Here is a 19464-nt window from a genome sequence, read left to right as displayed (position 1 = left end):
AAGCCGAGGGACCGCGGACGGACACAGGTAAGGGAGAGGAAGGAGGGGGGGTTTACCGGGCCCTGCTGCTGTCGCCGCATGGGCGACAGCGGCAGGGCCCGGTAAACCCCACTTACCTTTCTTGCGGAGCTCCGGATCGAGGCGAAGGATCCGCCTTCACCTTGATCCTCTTCGCCTCCGCCTTAAGGGTAGATGAAGCCCCTCGCTCCGCTCCTGTTTCTCCGGTTCGAGGAGAAGCGGAGCACATCCCTATTCTTTTGCACAGCAGCCTCCTATACCTCAAAGAACAATTCAAAACCAAACATCTGCAAGACCACAAGTTGCTCATACCCGACCTAGAGGATAAAACCAGACCAAAGTTACAATTCAAGACACCATTAACACTGATCCCTTTCCTCCATCTTCGGATGGAAGCCAACTGACAGCTCAAAGACTTTCTGAATAATGTTAAGAGGGGCATACTGACGTTTTAACAAACTTTTATTGTGAAATATTGGATTTAGAAAAAAAGTACAAAAATGTTGACTGTCAAATGTGTGCCAGTACAGAATTCCAATAGTGTGTATATACATACACACACACACGTAGTAAGCTGTACAGCTTCAACTCAGAATGGACATAGACATTCTAACTTAAAAAAAGGAATTGCAATATTCACAGGCTTAAAATACATAAATAACTCAAGCTGAAGTAAAACTTTTATTATTCAATGTTAACAGCTGAAAACTGACTTAAATCCACATTATATAGTACAATGTATCATCTTGAAAGTATACATTAAAAAAGCTCATTGTGAAAATAACCTACAACTCCAGGATTCCACTTGCTAGTTTCTAGCTTTTAAAAGTCCAAGTTAGAGAGGACATATTTAAAAATCCAAAATAATTTCTAAACACTGTGAAGTCTGTAAATGCTTTCATAACGGGCTTTGTACGTCTCCAGTACTTAAAAACTAAAATGTTGGGACTTTTCCTCTAGAATGTTCCTATTGCAGCATAAGCAGGTTTAAATGAAAATGATCAGAAAGTGGGTCAGTTTCCCGTGAAGTTTTGACCAGTTTTTATTTTTAAAAAACACAAATCCACCAGTGACAGGCAACCATTTAACTGGAAAAAGTATCAAAATACTCTGAAATGGAAGTCAGTAATTTAAAAAAAAAAGTTTCTCAATGACTAAACAGTCTAACAGGATAGCAGCAGTATATATTCTACCCTAGCTGTGTTACCATGTAAGATCAGCAAAAAGTATTTATAAATGTACAAAGTTCATCTTAGTGTACAAAAAATTAAAAAAAATCTCAATATTGTAGAAAGCAGCTTCTTTTCCCTTTTCAAATTACAATTATTCAGTAGTCTCTTGGGAACAAATCCTCCCAGTCTTCAGGTAGCTGGAGAACCAAAGCCACATCAATGCCAGCTGAAGTACAATTCCTATGACTGTAAATTGAGCACCCTTGAATCAACGAGATTTCCGTTTTATGGAAAACCAGCTTCTTTATTTTTAAAATGAAATCATGTTTGCGAGAACAAGCCTTGACTGTTCTGATCGTATTATCACCCCAAAGGGAATATTTCAAATTTAAATAATACAGCACATGTAATTTCCTTTAGGACACTGCCTCTCAAACCTTCTACCTTCAGGGAATGCTTTTCACATTGATGGACGTCTGCTGAGGAAACCACTGGCCCACCTGCTGCAGAATTCTTGCACGTTACACAATGTTCTGGGACCCATTCCATGGTGCACAGATGGTTTCTGCAAGGTTGGCCAGCCTTTATGGGCCTCACCACTGTCCGGAATGAATTGAGTGCACCCAGGACACACCTCTACATTGAAAATAAGTAGTGGTGCACAAGCTGCCTATCTTTCAGCTAATCTCGTATGACACTGATATTTCCATGAAATTACAGGGTTTCCCCACCACATGGTTTGAAAGTAACTAACTCAGGGCATGTGTGCATGGCTTTTTATTAGGGAACAGGATGTTCTGCTTAGGCTCATCTAATCCCTATATTGCATGAGGTGCTTCAGGTGTCACTGATACCACCAGACTACATGACTCACCAGCAGAGGTGATGCAGTCCATGCAGCTGGTGTCTTTGTTCTCAGTGCAAGGTGTTCAGGGGCATTTCCAGCGTTTCTTTTGGCTCCCATGTTATTTGTCACAGAACAGAACTACCGTGTGACTCTGCCCTTAGCAATGTAAAGCTTTTGGTGCGGGACTGCTGTTTCCTTATTGTACAGAAATAAAAAGGCATGTTAACATAGCAATTTAAAAAGGCATTAAGTTACATTGCAGTGTTATTAAAAATATATATATATATATATATGTGTGTAGAGTTACATCAGCTCAAATACTGTTCCCGTATCATTCAATTTAGAATACACCACTGAGAATACAATGCAAGTTAGCACTGAGATAAAAAGGAGAAATATTTTAAAATCCCTACGGTTGAACGTGGCCAAAAAATCCCCCTCAAAAACATTAAGTTAGGCACCACAAGAGTTAAGACAAATACTCTCTACACAGACACATCTGTTACAGTTATCTACAGCCAAAATTCATTGTCTGCCAGTTCTTAGCACCTTATCTAGCATCCCAACAACTTTGATCTTAGCATTGGATTCTTCTGTACATACATTTATATATATATATTTATATATATATATATACACACACACATACAAACACACGGGAACATTTAAACATGATTTCTTTTTTTAAAAAAGGAAAAAACCTTATATACAAAATACCAACATTCCTATAAATAAACAGTTGGGTGAAAAGGCACTTTCAAGAGAAAAGTCTACAGTATATTTTCAAAAACCACATTTTGTTCTGGTACTTACAATAGAGACTCTCTTTAAATTTCTATGACAAGAAATGCAAAACACCAGTTATCACTAAGAATAAAACTGTTAAAATTCTTTTACATATATTTATAGGTTTAAGCTTCTCATAATAAAAGCACCATGATTTTAGTCTTCCGTGTACTCTTATTTTGACCAAAAAGGTAAAGCACAGTTGCTAGGTATCCAAGTGCTTCTGCTTCTGAACTAGTTGCTGCTGAGATATATTGATATGGTTGAGTTATTTTTCTTGATGCAAGTCTGCCCAGCTCCCAGACAAGTTCTTGCCCAGCTGCCTTGTATAAACCCAATTTAAATTAATGAGTCTTCACAACAGCGGTGTGGGGTGGATTGCTCTCTCAAGTTGCTGCCATTCATGTATTTGTTATTGCATGATGTAGTTAAAAATAAGAGCACTCTTACTGATCACAAACAACTGGCAAAAAGTCATCTCCTGTATATATATTTTTAAAAAGCTTTCTTCAAGCCGGCTGAAGTATTTTAATCCAAATGGTTTAAACTTAAAAAAAGAAGTTCCACTGCATTATCAGTTACAAAAAGTGTACGAAACATGCCAACTACTCTGTCTGCAAAAATATTGTTTTCCCTACTACACACGCTTCTAAGAAGTTTCCAGAGTCATTTACCTTTTGAATATTAACACCCATGCAAATAGCCAGCTCTTCATGGAGATGTCAGCATACTCCCACTCTTATCAAACTTCTTGCCCTTCGATAATGCTGCAACCTGTTTGAGTAGCTCTCTGTTTTTTGCCTGCAAAACAACGGACAAACACAGCCTCTTGTTATCTTGTGACTCTACATTATTGTATATTGCCACTATCGTACACGGATTAAAAAATTGTTTCCAATGATCTCGGTGTTTTGAGCACCACTTCTATCCTTGTACCACTGCCACCAAGATTGCAGAAATGTTGTTATAAACTCAATTTATATTCCTGCAATTATAACTAATGTAAAGAGCCATCAATGCACAACAGGGAAGAATCACTTCCCTTATCTATGCAGGTGAATGCCTGTGTTGCTTAAAAACAAAATAAAACTCAAAGCTACTTTAGGCTTGATCCAAGAGCTTTGGAGCACCAGTGGGTTCTTTTTGTTTCTTCTAATGACATCCTCTTATAGCATCTTAGAAATTGTTTCAAGAACGGCTTGGTATGATGAGCTCATTCATCATGTCCAAAACTCTTTCGAATAAATGGAACTTGCGAGATGGTTCTTTAAGGTGTTCGGCAAAGTAAAAATGTACGTTCTATCACAGCCATTTTTGAGCAGATGTGATATCTTTGCTTTGCACTCTGAATCAGTTTCCAACTCAAACTTCTTTGAAGTGAGAAATTGGTAGATTCTAGGCAGATTCAAGTTGCTGGGTCCTCAAGAAGTCCATGAAGGAACATAGCCATCCCCTCTGTCTTGGAACAGAAGTACAACCCTACCCACAGCAAAACTCTTAAGAAAGAAAGATAGTGTCTCCCTCTCTATGGTTCCCCTTTTCTTCTCTAAATCAGTTTCCTCCCTGCTTTCTCTAGTTCTTGATTCAGCAAGTTACCCAAGCAATGCATCATTTACGTCTGAATTCTTCCCTTATCCCAAATTTCACTTCAATTGTGATTTAGGCTCATTGTCACATCAGAAGTATACTGCTCTTCCCTCTTGATCTTATTGCTTCCTACCTCCTCTCTAGGGAATTAGTTGCTGGTCCAATTCAAGTAATATTGGATTTAATCCACATATTCCCCATGTAACTGAATGGCAGCTAACATATATGGGAGAAAATAAAAGTAGTGCACTTGGAGATGCTACTGGGATGAAGCTTAAACCGGCCCCAGACACTTCAATGCCTAGGAAAGGTCCACCACATTCCAAACTATTTCCTAAATTACAACCTGTTTAAATTAGCTCCACAGAACTTAACCGAAACCTCTGACAACTGACCCAGCTTGGTCCTATAAAGTCCTATATCTGCATAGCCCTGCTTTAGGTTCTATTTCTTGGTGTGAAGCTAGAATGCATTGCATAGAATGGTAGCACAGGACAGCTGAACTGTACTGGATTCAAAAAGCTGACCTTTTCACAACTGACCATTCATTCTCATATATGCAAGTCCTTAGCCCAAAATTATTGCCTGTGAAACTGAAGCTGTTTTACCTGTAGCTGTTCTACAGTTTCCTTGTGAGCTCTCTCCATACTGTTCATCTTTGTTCTCAGGTTCGACTCTTGATACTGAAAGTCTGCCTTCAGTTCTGTCAACTAAGGAAAAGAATTATATTTAAAATACTGTTTCATGTTTGCTTTAAAGCTGTAATTTTTTAAACATTTTTTAAACGTTATTTCAAAATAAGATAAAGTTACATTAACAACATTACAAGTGTGGTGGTTGTTTCTTCATGATGAAAATATATACTTAAAATAATATTTCGGGCTGAGTGGTTACATTGTCTGTATTGTATGTATATATTACCAATTCCAATTCAGATTCAATAGTTAGGGTGGCCTGGATCTACCAGCAGTTCCATTAATGTAATTGACAAACGGGGACCATATTGTATCAAAAGGATCATGTCTCAGTTGACCCCACAAGACCCTATGATGATACATTAGTTTTTCAGAAAGACCTGTGTCTCATACTTCACCTTCCCAGCCATTTTAGCGTGGGGCCCTTTGGGTCTTTCCAATGCTCAGCAATTTCTAAATGTGCTGCTGTAAGCAACACAGTTACAAGTTCTTTGTGAACGTGGAATGGATTTAAGACATTTGGCAGGGACAACAAAGTCAAGCTCAGTTCAGGCAGAATTCTCTGGCCTGTGGCCTCGTGAGATTGCCTTAAAAACTATTACCCAAAACTGCTCTAAGGCTTTGCAGTCCCACATATGCAAAAAGAAGCCCCTCTCATAGCACCCTCTCCAGCACAACGGGGAGACAAACGGGGAGATTGGGGTTTTATGCCATCTTAGTAACACCTTCAGGGCTGCCTCCTGAATACGGGACGATATAGTTGTGGAGGGTTTGTCCATATTTGCTTCCACGTGTCATTTTTAATATGCATGTGTATGTCTGCTTCCCATATGGTTTTCAGTGCCAGGGAGGAGCCTCCCGCTTTATCTAGCAATGAATCATAAACTGCTGAGGTCAAACCCTTATAATTTTCCTTGGGGCCTAAACATAAGTGTTCAAAGGCAGTGAGGGGGGCAAAGATCTACTCCCTGGCCAAACCTGTAGTTTAGAAAAAATACTTGCCACAGTTGTAACCAGGTAGGTTTAATGCTGTTTAACTTTTCTTTTAGCTTACTATCATTAACCTCAAATCCATTTACTCGCCCCTTATCTATAAAGTCCCTCAAACGATATTCTTCCCAACCCAACCTGCAAACTGGGCATATTTATTCTTCCTGTCCCACCCTGAAAACTGGGCATATTTATCTCCATGTCTAATAAAGGGATGGTCCAGGAAGGGTAGCATTGGAGATTCTGATGGGGAAAGATATGGTGACCATTTTTTCCAGATAGCAAAAGTAAGGCGCATAAATGGATTTGTGATTCATTTAATTGTCACACAGGAAGGAATTAAAAAGGGGAGAGCAGATATTGTAGGTTGTTGAGGGACCATTTCAATGTGCACTCGTGGAATTTCAGTCTCACGTTTAATTATTCTGATAAACTGCCTGAGCTGGAAAGCCTCAAAATATGTCTGCAAATTAGGCATTGCCAAGCCTCCTTTGGAGTGTTTTCTATATAGCGTTTGCTTGTTGATACGAGAATGCTTGCCCCCACTTACAAAATGGTCCAACATGGCTTGCCATTTGGAGAAGCACTAAGCTGGGATATTAATAGGTTAAGACCTAATAAAAAATAATAATTTAGGCAACAAAGCCATCTTTACAGGAGCTGTTCTGCCTAGCCACGTGAAGTTTAATCGCTTCCATTTAGTAAGATCATGCAACATCTCGCAGTGCAGTTGGCCAAAGTTCCTCTGAAATAGCTGAAGAGGATCTCTTGTTATAATCACCCCCAAATAGCGGAATCCTTCAAAGCATGGTTTAAATCCTGTTCTTTCAGAGAGAGTTTGTAACCTCAGGGGACATATTTAATGGCATGAATGTTGATTTTTCAACATTAATTTCAAGACCTGCTACTGCCTTAGAAGTATTCAGTTCACATTGTAACTGAAGTAAGCCCTTAGAGACATCACTGACCATAAGGAGAATGTCGTTCATGAACATATTCAATTTATGCTCTACTCCCTGAAGGTATATACCCTTGATTTCTTCATTTGTTCTTATCTTAGAGGCTAAGCTTTCTATTATGATGGCAAAAAGAAGGGGTGACAACAGACATCCTTGCTAAGTGCCATGGGAAAGTTGTATAGGTCGAGAGTTGATCCCATTGGCACCAATTAGAGCTGTGGAGGCAGAGCGCAATTGATTTATAATATGTTTAAACTTGGATCCAAAGCCCATAACTTCTAACAATTTCTTTAGAAACCACCACTCAACCTGGCCAAAGGCTTTGAAGGCATGTAATTCACACGTCAGTAAGACAGGTTCTTGGTGTCTGCTAGATGGAAATCTTAACGAAAGCAATTTTGAAGACTAGTACAGAAAATATAATATAGCATTGCTTTACTTGCACAAGCAAAACACGTGGATTATATCTGTAAAGTATGTTACACTACTTTATAATTTCGCCTAAACTGTGTTACTTATCCATTAAAACATATAGATATAACTTGCCAATATATTTGGTCTGTGCCTTAACCGCATATCCATTAATAACATATGGGTAAGGAACCTAACACAGATATTGAGAAATTAGGGAAGTACTGTTTGTTGTGGACTGGGCACAAAGCTCATGGCTTCAGAAATAGAAGCCTACGCATACATTTTTAAGCCAAGAATTTGCAGTAAATCTGTTGGGCTGTTCACACGTCACATTAATCCATGGTGGTTTATAAGCTACACGCAGTAGCTTACCTTACAAATAGCCTACTGTCCCTCCTCACACGATCAGACAAATAAGCTATGCAGCATAATGCATCCCAGCTTCCTTTGCGGATTTTCAACCCTTTGTTGGGTGCCCTTTCTCCGCCTGTGTGCAACAAAGGGTGGGTGGGGGGCAGGTGGGCTATAACTTCTTGAAAGTTTGCAGAAATCAAAATGAAATTTAATATACAGGTTCTCCTTTTGGGAAGCCAAAAGCTATTAGATAAATGTGGGTCTTTGCCTTTTCATGGAAAAGTGAGGGTGTGGCGGATTTGGAGTCGGAGATACAGCTGAATGTGGCAGGAAAACAAGTTTGAGATAGCTTGAGAGGAGCAGTGGTGGCAGCGTTTTCGGCTGCTTTTGCCAAGCAGCTCTGAAGTGCTATCTCCATAACCCACGCTGCCATGACAGTTGACACGCTAACCCACGATAGGTAAAATAACCCTTACTGCAAACTGAGTTACAAGGGTGGTTTATTTGGGTGAAATAACCCACTGTGGGTAGGAAAAAGAGCTCACAGTGACACACTAAGGCTGTTTCTACACCTGCCTTCCCCCCGCCCCCCCGGGATCGTCCTGGGATCATCCCTGTGCATCCAAATGACACACAGGGGAGCAGGCAGGGATGACCCCTCCATTTGCCTGGGATAATCCTTAGGTGTAGAAAGGGCCTAAGCCATCATGAGTTACTCAGGAAAATAAGCCATCATGGGTTAACATGTCATCTGAACCCAGTCCATATCTTGTAACTGTGGTTCTTCAGAGGTGTACATTGAAGAGATTTTTATACTCCACAACTGTCAAAACAATACCTTCAATTTCCCAGTTTAATGCCAGCCTTAATTCTAAATGGAAAGGTGATGTAAAGCTGACCTAACCTGAGCAGTATTGTTGGGGGAGGGGTACTTTAAAAATACCTCTGTATCAGAGTTCAGGACTGGATGTGCAAGGTGCTCAGTCATCCCTGAACGCTAAAAGATCAATAGTGGGAGGTTTTGACCAACCCGGAAGGTACAGCAAGGAGGAGGAGTTACTCTTCTCCCTCTGTATGCTGCCTGGAAGAATTCCTATCTTTCCATGTAAAACTTGGGTTGCAGCAGGGAGAAGAAATAAGACAATATTGTCCCCTCTAGAACAAACAGAAGCATTTAAATCTAATTCTTTTGAATGATATATGCCATATCTAATGAATTCTGGGTTTAGTGTTTTGCTTTTAAAGTGAATGTTTGACAGACACGTGAATCTTATGTGCAAATTGAACATTTACAAATTAGCTAACTAGGCCGTTGAGGTTTTCACCTTTTTATCTTTTTCCAGAATCGTTTGATCTCTTTGCTGCAAGAGACGTTTCAGTGACATCACTTCTTCTTTCAACTGACTTATGAGGACGAAGTTGTCAGTACCTCCGCTGTCTGCTGACTGATTTATAGAACTACTGTAAAAATAATAGAATCAGTAGGGACAAGAGGAGGCAGTTTATTTTAAACTAACAGTTATACAAACATCCTTAAGAACTAATGCAATATATGCATTACCTGACAGAAATGAATGAAACTGGCAAATTAGATTACTAAAGGCACACATTATATACACCTGAAGTAATATAATTAAGCATTGGTTTTCAAAGAATCAAACACTTGCTAAATGAAGATCTATTATGCATCTATTCCAACGGCTTATTAATTTAAATATTCAATGTTCCTCATTTAAAAAGATGTATTTAGAACTAGGTTTATTCAAAATAACCACATCAAAGCAGCTGCATACCTACATACAACTGAACTGCTGATGCTAGAGGTATTGGACTTCCTGTCATTTGTTCTAATTTAAGTTCATTACCTCCTGAACATCCAGAAGCAGAAGTTTTCAATAAAGATTACACTGAGGCATATGGCCAAAAAGATATTGAGTGATTGTCATATTAACGTCTTTAGAACAAAATGGAAGAAAACAAACAAAGCAAGCGCAAATTGCTTCTGTCAGATCACTGTTCTATTCAACAGAATGGGAAAATCTGTATTTTTTACCTATCTCCATTAGATGGCTTGGATTCCATTTTGGGCTTTTTCTTTGGAGTTTCATTCTGAATAGCTGCAGAGGATTTATGGCTGAAAAGACACCAGACAAGCTCAAACTCTCAGTCTCATACACTCCAGCTAGCAAAAACTAGATTAACAACTGTTACCCAGAGGACCTTTTCTTCCGCTGCTCCCAGACTGTGGAATGGCCTGCCGGAGGAGATTCGTCAACTTGACAGTCTTTTAGAATTTAAAAAAGCAACAAAGACTGATCTATTCTGGCAGGCCTATCCAGTGAAATTTTAGAATGTTTTCAGGATGTTTTAATCATGTATGGTATGTTTTAATGCGTTTTAATGTTTATTTTATATCTTGTTTTTATACTGTTTGTTTTATACTTTGAATTGTTTTAGTTTTTGTGAACCGCCCAGGGAGGTTTGGCTATTGGGCAGTATAAAAATGCAATAAATAATAATAATAATAATAATTAGGATATACATGAGACTTATGAATAACCTGACAAAGATGTAAAGCAGGATAACTCCTCCCTTCTTGCCCACAACCTCCCATTTCACATAGCGATTAAGCTATGAAAAACTATCCACTGGTGTCAATGGCAGCATTTTCGTGGTGGGAGGTGTTGCTGGCAAGGGAAAGGTTAACTCTACCCTTAATTTGTGACTCCTCCAAGGTGGCCCCTCTACAAAGCAATTAGGCTTTTAGTTCCACTGGAGCCAATGGAAGGTGGATGTTGTTTTTATACCTAAGTGCCATGCATGTACGTACCTACATTTGTTTGAGTGTGGGGGCCTTATCCATCCCATGCACTACAACATCAGCCCCCTATGCAGCAATTAGACTTAAACATTTCTTCCAGTGGGATGGCTGTGTTTTGGGGGTGGGGAGGAGGGAGAGAGATAAGACAACACCCTAGGCAGCTAACCCTTTTGCAGCAAAGGATTAGTGAGCGTGTTTAAACCATGGTTATGTAGCCACCATGGTTAGGAATGGTTCACATGACATGCTAAGTCATGCTTTACATAGCAGTTTAAGCCATAATGTTTAGCTCAAAGTGCTTAAACACTGTGGCTTTGTGTGTCATCTGAATAGGGCCAGAGAGGGGGAGAGGAGGCTCGGGCTCTGCCCATGTTTGGTATTGCATCCCCCACCCCTTGGCATCTGGCCCTTGAAAGGCTTCCCATTCAAGTAAGTGATGAAATAAAGTAATTGACTTTTACCTCTGTTTCCACAATCCCTGATCTTGCTCTGGACTCAGACTGCTGATTCTGAAATGCAGAAGGTACCACAAGCTTAAGAATGGCAATCTAATCACTGCTTGCAAAGTACTTATTTATTGCTCTTAAAGTGCAGTAGAGTCCATAAAAATAAAATAAACCCATCAAATGAATGAGTATATAAATAACTCTTAAGACAGCAACCTCTAAAACCATTCCACACAACCAACACTGGGAAGCATTCAACATCACATACATGCTTAAAGATCTGTCTTCACAACTGTTGGAAAAGTTGAAGGTGGGTGAGGCAAATCAGCTTCTTGGGAAAGATACTTTCAGATCCTAGCTGCTACAACAGAAAAAGCCCTGTTCTGTTCTACCCACTGATATAACCTCTTCTGGAGGAAGGACACAGAAGAGAGTCTGGGCCGAAGATCTCATCAGGTAGGCAAGATCACGTAGGAGCAAGAGGTTTTTCAGAGACCCTGGATTCTAAATGACTTTGAGAATTGGGCTTGGAAACAAATCAGGAGCCAATAAAAACTGATCATTGCCAGGGTAATGGTCTGTCAGGTCCAGAAATACTCCCAAACTCTGGTCTTTTAGCACTTTTATATCATCTGGACTTAGTACATCAGCCCAAATTTAGCCTATCGCAGCCTCCATGCAACACCTTCACTTTCTCTTTGAAACCTGATGCAAAGTTGGGTGTCATCCACATATTAATGGCACCACATTCTAATCCTCCAGACCACCATTCCCAGCAGTTTAATGTAGCTAAGGCCAAGGAACAAAGTAACAGTCTCCTAGCACCAGCTTCTAAAATCCATCTTCCATAAAGGATCAGAACAAAACTGTGCAACTTCAGCGCCAACCTGACCAGGAAGCAAAGAAGCATATCCCACATGAAACATTAATGGTATTAAAAGCTGCTGACAAGGGCAGCAGAACCAATGGGGAAGTTGTTGGCTAACGCTTATTAATATAATTAACTAATTTCTGCATTTTGAACACACATTTATGCAACGTTTCTTTATCCAGAAAGGAGCCATGTTTTATAAACTAACTATCTACTGTATGTGCACTAACAGAAACATTAAGGTTGTGAGTTCAGCTTAGAGGTCAACATGTCTTAACTGTGAATACTTTACACTTACTTGTGTGTTCCATACCACCAAAACAGACGCCTATCTACACATGTACAATTTCAAGCAGTCGTGGCAGGACCTTGCATGGTTCCAAGGGCTGAGCCATGTCCTGTGGAACTGTGACTTTCTTCGAACAGCAGACCCTTTTGACATACTCAATCTAATTCTGAAAACTCTGAACAACAATATGGCACAGGGAGGTCCTTTTCAAAAAACACAATTCCAAACACCACTTAGAAAAGTGGAAGTTATTAGATTATACTTTGGATTCTAGCCTATATTTTTAATGTCAAGAAGTGTTTTTGTAGATGCAAGTCCCCATCTGCAAATATCATACTTCCAAACCAGAGCACCTGCAAATATTATTTACAAAAGTATGTTTTATGTGCAGTAAAATAAACCTACCACTTAATAACAATCTTGATTTCGTTTGTAGTGAAAAAACGCAAGTCAGTTCTATTCCATGAAGTTTCACCGCACTTACTTGTGATGGCCACTGCTGTGACGGTGGTGGTGGTGATGACGGTGATGGTGGTGGTGTTTCAAATTATGCTGGTCTTTTTCAGTAAGAGATGTGGAGGAGGAATTAGAATGTGAAGTCCCTAAGCTCTTCCTCTGTTCCTTTGTCTTTTGCAGTACTCTCTTGTAGGACAGAGTGCAGAGCCAACACAACAGCTTCCCATCAACCTTTTGGGAAATCATTCGCAGCAAGTTATGTTACACGTACTGAGTGCTAAAAAGACACACAACAGCCAAAATAAAATTATCAAATACTCCTGCTTTTATTCTTGCACACAGATCTTAATATAAACAAGTTAACAATATAGTAGGCATTAGCAGCATATAAAATGAAACATCTCAGACAATCCACTGAAAATTGGATAAAAATACCGTAACTTACTTTTTCTTTAGGTGGGCACACCATGTTGGATCCCATGGACAGGAGTCCTTCTGTGGACAGAAGGGCTTTTGGTCCAGAAGAGGCTCACATTAATGGAAGTTTGGGGTGGGTGGGGAGGTGATTCTGGCCAATTCACCATCCCCTTTTTGCTTTCAACACAATCTTTCAGCACTGTTCTAGATCTCTCCCAACCCTCCAGAGCAGATTTTTAGGAGCAAAAGACAGCTGCAGTGGGAAACGAGAACCCTAACCCTAAACATCTCCTTCCCCTTTCCATTAGTGAGAGCACCCTTTCCATGAATGGAACTCCTCTCACTGGATCTTTGGATCCAACCTGTTGGCCTTCACCAGATTTACACCACAGCCCTCCATAGGTTTGGCCAATGATATCTCTAGTCAATCCAACTAGTTGCTAACCAAGCCTTCACAACATCCTGGTGCACCACAAACATTCTCAGATGACATTAATTAATAGCCTTCTCCAGCATCTAGGCCCCCAGTTCATTTCATAATACAACAAAGTAATGTATGCTCCTAGGGGACAGCCTACAATTATGGTGAAGCTGGCTAAACTATTACTCTTTGATAAGGATGCCAAAGGTCTCAGGGTATGCCCTGAAGGCAAGTGATACAACAACCATGATGAAGCTACGCAGATCTGGGTTTGGTGAGTGGCTGAACGAGAGACCACTTGAGAATTCTATGTACACTGCTTTAGTTTCACGGAAGAAAGGTGGAGTAAAAAATTATGTTATACTTCCTCAAGGGCAACTGTGCAGACTACAAGCTCATATGGTTCCTTGGAATTTCTATAGCCTCTAAAGCAGTACTAACAGGCATTTAACAGCATATGCTGAGTTTTTTAACTGACCCCAGAATAGTTGTTTTTAAATGGATATTGTCTGTTTTTGTTTGTATTTTATGCTTTTTATGGTTTTAAATTTTGTATATTTCTTTTTAATGTTCACTGTTTTTAACTTTTGTAAACTGCCCAGAGAACTTCGGCTATAGAGAGGTATATAAATGTAATAAATAACAACAACAACAACAACGCACATAACCACTTATCACCAGTCTAGTGTAATATAAACTGAGATTACATTGAAGAGTAGTAAGAAAATGGAAAATCATTATGAGCACTGTAACTCCACAACTATTTGGGTTTGGTCACATTAGGACTGCATAAAAGACAATTTTCTTCCAGAATACTTCGAGACCAGTGGTGCTACTAGTATCCAGTCACACTAAGATATAAGGAAGAAGTCTCATAATTTAGTCCTTAGCAATATAAGGTCAAGATTTGACCCTCACCAGTACCACCATGTAAGGTAGCAGACCAAGGATTCTCTCCTGCCTGGGGTGGTGGAGCTCTAATTTAAGATTAATTTCCAGCAAGTGTTGAAGGTACTGAACTAGGCCCTATTCACAAAGCACAAAGCACAGTATACATTAGGTGGGGATAAGAACGCAGCTCTCTTGCTGGGCATGCCTACCCCACTCCCAGACTCACTTTGCACCCATACATTGAATTTAATATTAGAATGGAATCTGTGCTCATAGGCTCCAATACTTACTATCCACTCAGGTACAAAGCAATGTTATGTCAGCATGCACACAGGCTATGGTTCTGCAATCTCATTTGCCATGTGTATAGTCTACACTATTTCATTATTCTGATTCAAAAGAGGGCAAGTCCTTAATTACTGCTTTGTTATCAGTTTAATTGCCATTTCTAGACAAAGATTTAATAGCAGCAAGACAAAAGTATACCTTTCTTCTTCCCTCCTCTTTGCGATCGAAAGCACACTGCTGCTTACACTGTTCACATGTCTGAGGTGGTCCATATTTCTTTTCAGAGTTTGTGCAGCGCTGACATTTTGTGCCAATAAAAGCTGCAATTATGTTGCAGTACTGACAAGGTTTTGGCTGTTGAAAAAGAAGAACAAAAGAGAAATGCTGTTCCTTGTTTTACATTTTGTTGGTGTTTTATATGATGACAACCTAGAGTTAGTGGAAGGAATAAAAAAGTAAAACTACTCCTTTTACACAAGCCTATTTAAGGCATACCTAATCAAGGTATAGTATTTGCATGCTGGGACTTTTATGACTAGAACAAGAGATGGATGGAGCAATAGATTGTTCTGTTTTTGGGCTCTGAGGTTGGAAACAGGGCTCTGACCTCAGAGCCCAGACATTGTGCTCCCCACTCTCAGCACGGTTCTGGCTACATCTCTGCACTCAAAAGTGAAGGATGGAGATGGGAAATGGGGGCTTTCCCAGGGTGGGGAGGAGACAGGGACATCGGCCATATGATGATTCCTATGGCCACACCAGCCTCCTTTCCTCCTGCTCTAAAGCGAAATTGATGTCTAGCACAAATGCCAGGCAGCTGGAGAGCAGAGGCAAAGATTACCTCCATGCTCTGGCCGCCCTGCATTGGATACTCAGCAGTGTCCAAGTTCCGAGGCTGCCGACTATCTTCATAGGACTGCGCCCTAAATGGCTCAGAACATTAATTTGAGCATTAAGCTTCATGTGAACCCAATTGCATGAGGATCATGCTCACTGGCCCTGCCCTCTTTCTCACATGACTAGAACTGCCGAATAGGGCATAGGTTGCCCTGTTATCAGCTGCAAGAAAAACAGTATTTTGCTCACTAAAATGTGTTCAGTATACATGATACCCATTTCCAATTTTACTACATATAACCAACGGAGATCACAATCATTAGGTAAGAAAATTGCTTTAAAAATATCACAAAGTATGAATTATATAAACCTGTGTAGGCCTCTTTATGGTTAAATATCGATTTAGCAGCACTGTCACAGAGATATAGACGTTAACTCACCGTTCCAAACTGCTTCACGTTTTGGGCACACTTCTTGCATATCGTGTTCGTTTTGCTAAAAAGAAAATCAGGTTGAATTTAATTTAAGAGTGAGAGGCCTGCAAGACAATGTGGGTGGGTGGGTTTGACTCTCAATCCCTCCTCTCACATATATGAATCAGTCCTCCAACAGTGAGTGCTGATGCCAAGACTAACAAGTTCTATTTGAAATCAACTTTAATTCCTGACTTTAAATCCTGGTAGAACAGAAACTCAGGTTAGCCTTAATTGCAGTTAAACCACAGTTAAGTGTGAAGGGAAGGAGCACACAATTGTGCAGCCCACTCACAATTTCTGAGTTTAAAGGAACATCTGCATTGGCCTAGAAGGCAAGGCCCATATATAGGAAACAAAAAACATATTTGGATATACTTTGCCAGGGACTCAAATAGCACCGTTAATAGGGAAAAAAGGGGGAGGAACTCCAGATGCTAAAAGATTAATTTGTTGGCACAACACGTTTCAGAATTCCTTGCACAGAGAAACATTTTCAACAATGATCCTCCAATGCAAATGTCCCTGAAAAAGGAATTTTGAAATGCATTGGGCCTACAAATTAAGCATACAATAGGAAATGCTAAAAATGTGAATGTACAAAGTGGCCTTGAGGGATTTCATGCACAGACACTGTGGGACAAGGTGTAGAAGGTCAGATGACTCAAGCAGGGGGTGGGCAGCATTTTCCTCATTCCTTACTTGTAGGGTTAGATTTGAGTTTGTTTGATAAATAGAAGCATGACATTTCTGGAGCTACAATAATTGGTTTTTTCAAAAGCTGTTTAGTTGTAAGTCTGAAACAACATGGAAAAACTTACTTCTCTTGCTGAAACTCCGATCGGCAGTAAGTACATTTTACAATGGGATGTGCAATGCGACATTCCTAGACAGGAAAATGAGAAGTCAGAATTGTTTTACTACAGTGGAAAAACTGACATTAGAAATTACTGTTTGGTGGGTCAACTGCATAATTTGCAGGATACAAATACAAAACTGGAACTACCCACTGTGAGGTAATTGTTTTAAACAGTTGTGTGCTATACATTTGGATGACAACCTTTGGCATTCTAAAACATGAATATCAATCAGCCAAGAAAGTTTACCCACACAATATGTATGTCATTAACAACAGATTTAAAACTCAATCCTATGGAAGTTTAGACAGAAAAAAGCCCCACAACTACCAGAATGCTAAAAGGCTGGCTGGCGCATGCTGGGACTTGTAGGACTTTTTCTATCTAAACATGCATACGATTGCACTCTTAATTTGTGATTTGGACCATAGCAGAAGACATTTCCTATTTCAGCGATACTTGCTCTAAAGCCAAGGTATCAGGCTTCCTAAAGCGTTCCCATTTCGAGGAAGTCTCATAGACTTTGCATATTTGATGAAATGGGCTGCTGCCTATAGAAGTTCAGATCAGAACAGACCACAGCACTCTTTGGTCTTTTTGATACTGTGGACTCCTGAAACTAATTGTGCTAAAATGTGTCATGCTGCCGGATGGCGCATGATGGTTTTCTGGTTGCTTATGAAAGCTTACGCATAACAGACTAGTTAGCCCCTTGGGTGCTATAGTGTTTCTTTTTTGAAGAGAAAACATGTCTCTTCATTATTATGAACTAGAGACTAATTAATACATTTAGGTTTGTTAGTATCCCCTACAACTGCCAACCATCCCAGTAACATGTAATAGTAGTGATCTGACCATTTTGGGTGGCAGCCTCATTTCAGAATAACAAGCTTCAACCTTCATTAAAATCAACTGCAACTTTATCAGGGTGTACTTTCAGTGTCAGACCTATTGAGAAATCCATGAGAAGACCCCAACAGCCATTTGGGGGTGCTAGTTTAATTGTTCTTGCATTATTTATATAAATCATCCTAGGATTTTTTTTAAAAAAAGTTAAACGGCAGCATAAAAAGGGAGGCATTTTTCTCCCTCTCATATAATCTTAGAACCCAGGGTCATCCCACAAAGCTGACTGGTGAGAGATTCAAGACAGATGAAAGGAAGTACAGCAGTGATGGTCATCAATTTGGATGGCTTTAAAAGAGAATTGGATACATTCCTGGAGGAACAAGGCTATCAACGGCTGGTAGCCGTATTACCTCCAGTATCAGAGGTAGTAAGCCTATATACACCAGTTGCTTGAAACATCAGCGGGAGGATGCTGTTGCACCCATGTCCTTGTTTGTGGGTTCCTAGTAGTCAGCTGCTTGGCTACTGTGTGAACAAAGTGCTGGACTAGATGAACCCTTGGTCTAATCCAGCATGGCTCTTCTCATATAAATACCCAATAATAAATAATGAAAGCCCCTGCCTGAATTCTAGCCTTACTGGATTTCGTTTCTTAAAACTGCAAACTGGGGAGTACGCCCTATTGAACTCAGCGAGTCTTGCTTTAGAGCAGAGGCACACCTATGCAGGCCTGGGCTGCCAAGCACCGCAGGGGCGCCTGCTAACACGCGTTAAGTTCAACCTCTCCTTCTCTTCTACTTGGGACCAAACTTTCGCTTCCCCGGTGGGAGCGGGGCGGCCACCTCTTCGAGAACTTCACCCGGGTCCGTTCCTTTCTTCCTTCCTTCCACGCTCTCGGCCCGAAAGCCTCTGCCTCCCGTTGAATGGCCGGATATCCTCTCCGCCCGCCCTGCCGGCGCTCCCCCACAAGCGTCCCTCCCCTTCCCGGAACGGCCACCTCCCTTCGACTCGGCCCCAACTCGCTCGCCCCACCCCGCAGGCCTCGGCCTCGCTCTCCGCCCCGCATCCCCCTCAGGTTGTGGCATCCTTCGCTGGGCCTTGAGGAAGCAGCACCTTGCAGAGCTGCTGTCCTTGAGAGAGCTCTTCGAAAGGGTAGCGCTGGTTGCACTTGGTACAGGCGTAGAGAGCCGGGGCCGCGCCGGATGCCGCTCCCACGACCGCCGCCGCCGCGACCGCCGCCCCGGAGGCCCCGGATGTTGCCGCCATCCGCCTTCCTCTCAGCCCAGGAGGAGCCGCGGCCGACCGGACGGGAAAGGAGCCGCCTCAGTCACACGGACAGCCAGGCTCGCTGAGGTGCGGCAGCGATAGGCAGGCAGGCGGGCCTCTCCCCTCGGCCGCTTGGTGGTGCCGCCGCGTCTCCTTCCTTCTCCTCAGCCTAGTAGGCCCTGTTTCCTCCTGGCGTCGGCAGCCGCATCACGGCCCTTTCCCTCCTCCTCCCCCCCCGCCGCCCTCCTTCTCCTCACACAAACAGAACGAGAGCGCGATCCAGGCAGCGAATGAACCGAGCGCGAGCCTCACCGTTCTCCTCAGCCAATCAGGGCCGCGCGGCAAGGCTTCCTTCAAACCTCGCCGCCCAATGGTGTGGCAGGCCGCGCGGCTCCGCCGCTTGCGTCACGCCCAGCCAGGCCAACCAGAAAGCCGAGCCTGCTCCGCGCCTCCGCATTGG

The 19464-nt window shown here is 41.4% G+C and overlaps 1 protein-coding gene across 3 annotated transcripts; it reads right to left on the bottom strand.

Annotated features, from left to right (window-relative positions):
* Positions 1 to 462: 462 nt before the first annotated feature.
* Positions 463 to 19210, bottom strand: FAM76B (family with sequence similarity 76 member B). Of its 3 annotated transcripts, none has more exons than XM_063127160.1 (10): positions 18852 to 19210; positions 16854 to 16918; positions 16000 to 16054; positions 14921 to 15076; positions 12734 to 12936; positions 11105 to 11152; positions 9876 to 9956; positions 9148 to 9283; positions 5005 to 5120; positions 463 to 3611 (listed from the first exon to the last, which is right to left on the bottom strand). In XM_063127160.1, the coding sequence occupies exons 1-10, from the start codon at positions 19002 to 19004 to the stop codon at positions 3566 to 3568; spliced, it is 1059 nt and encodes a 352-aa protein (XP_062983230.1). In that variant the 5' UTR covers positions 19005 to 19210; the 3' UTR covers positions 463 to 3565. The 3 variants fall into 3 exon arrangements, with proteins under 3 accessions (XP_062983230.1, XP_062983228.1, XP_062983229.1); XM_063127158.1 differs by having other exon boundaries at positions 463 to 3624; positions 5019 to 5120; XM_063127159.1 differs by having other exon boundaries at positions 463 to 3624; positions 5019 to 5120; positions 9148 to 9280.
* Between the last annotated feature and the right edge of the window lie 254 nt (positions 19211 to 19464).

Source organism: Elgaria multicarinata, chromosome 5 (genome assembly GCF_023053635.1).
Source record: "Elgaria multicarinata webbii isolate HBS135686 ecotype San Diego chromosome 5, rElgMul1.1.pri, whole genome shotgun sequence".
Taxonomy (NCBI): Eukaryota; Metazoa; Chordata; class Lepidosauria; order Squamata; family Anguidae; genus Elgaria; species Elgaria multicarinata.
This window is presented reverse-complemented; position numbering and strand designations above follow the sequence as displayed.

Coding starts and splice junctions, on each gene's coding strand:
- FAM76B (XM_063127158.1), bottom strand. CDS start 19,004: ATGGCGGCAACATCCGGGGCCTCCGGGGCGGCGGTCGCGGCGGCGGCG. Junction 15,077..15,999: donor ACGTGAAGCAGTTTGGAACG/GTGAGTTAACGT, acceptor CTTTTTCAACAG/CCAAAACCTTGTCAGTACTG. Junction 11,153..12,733: donor CACAGCAGTGGCCATCACAA/GTAAGTGCGGTG, acceptor TCTGCATTTCAG/AATCAGCAGTCTGAGTCCAG.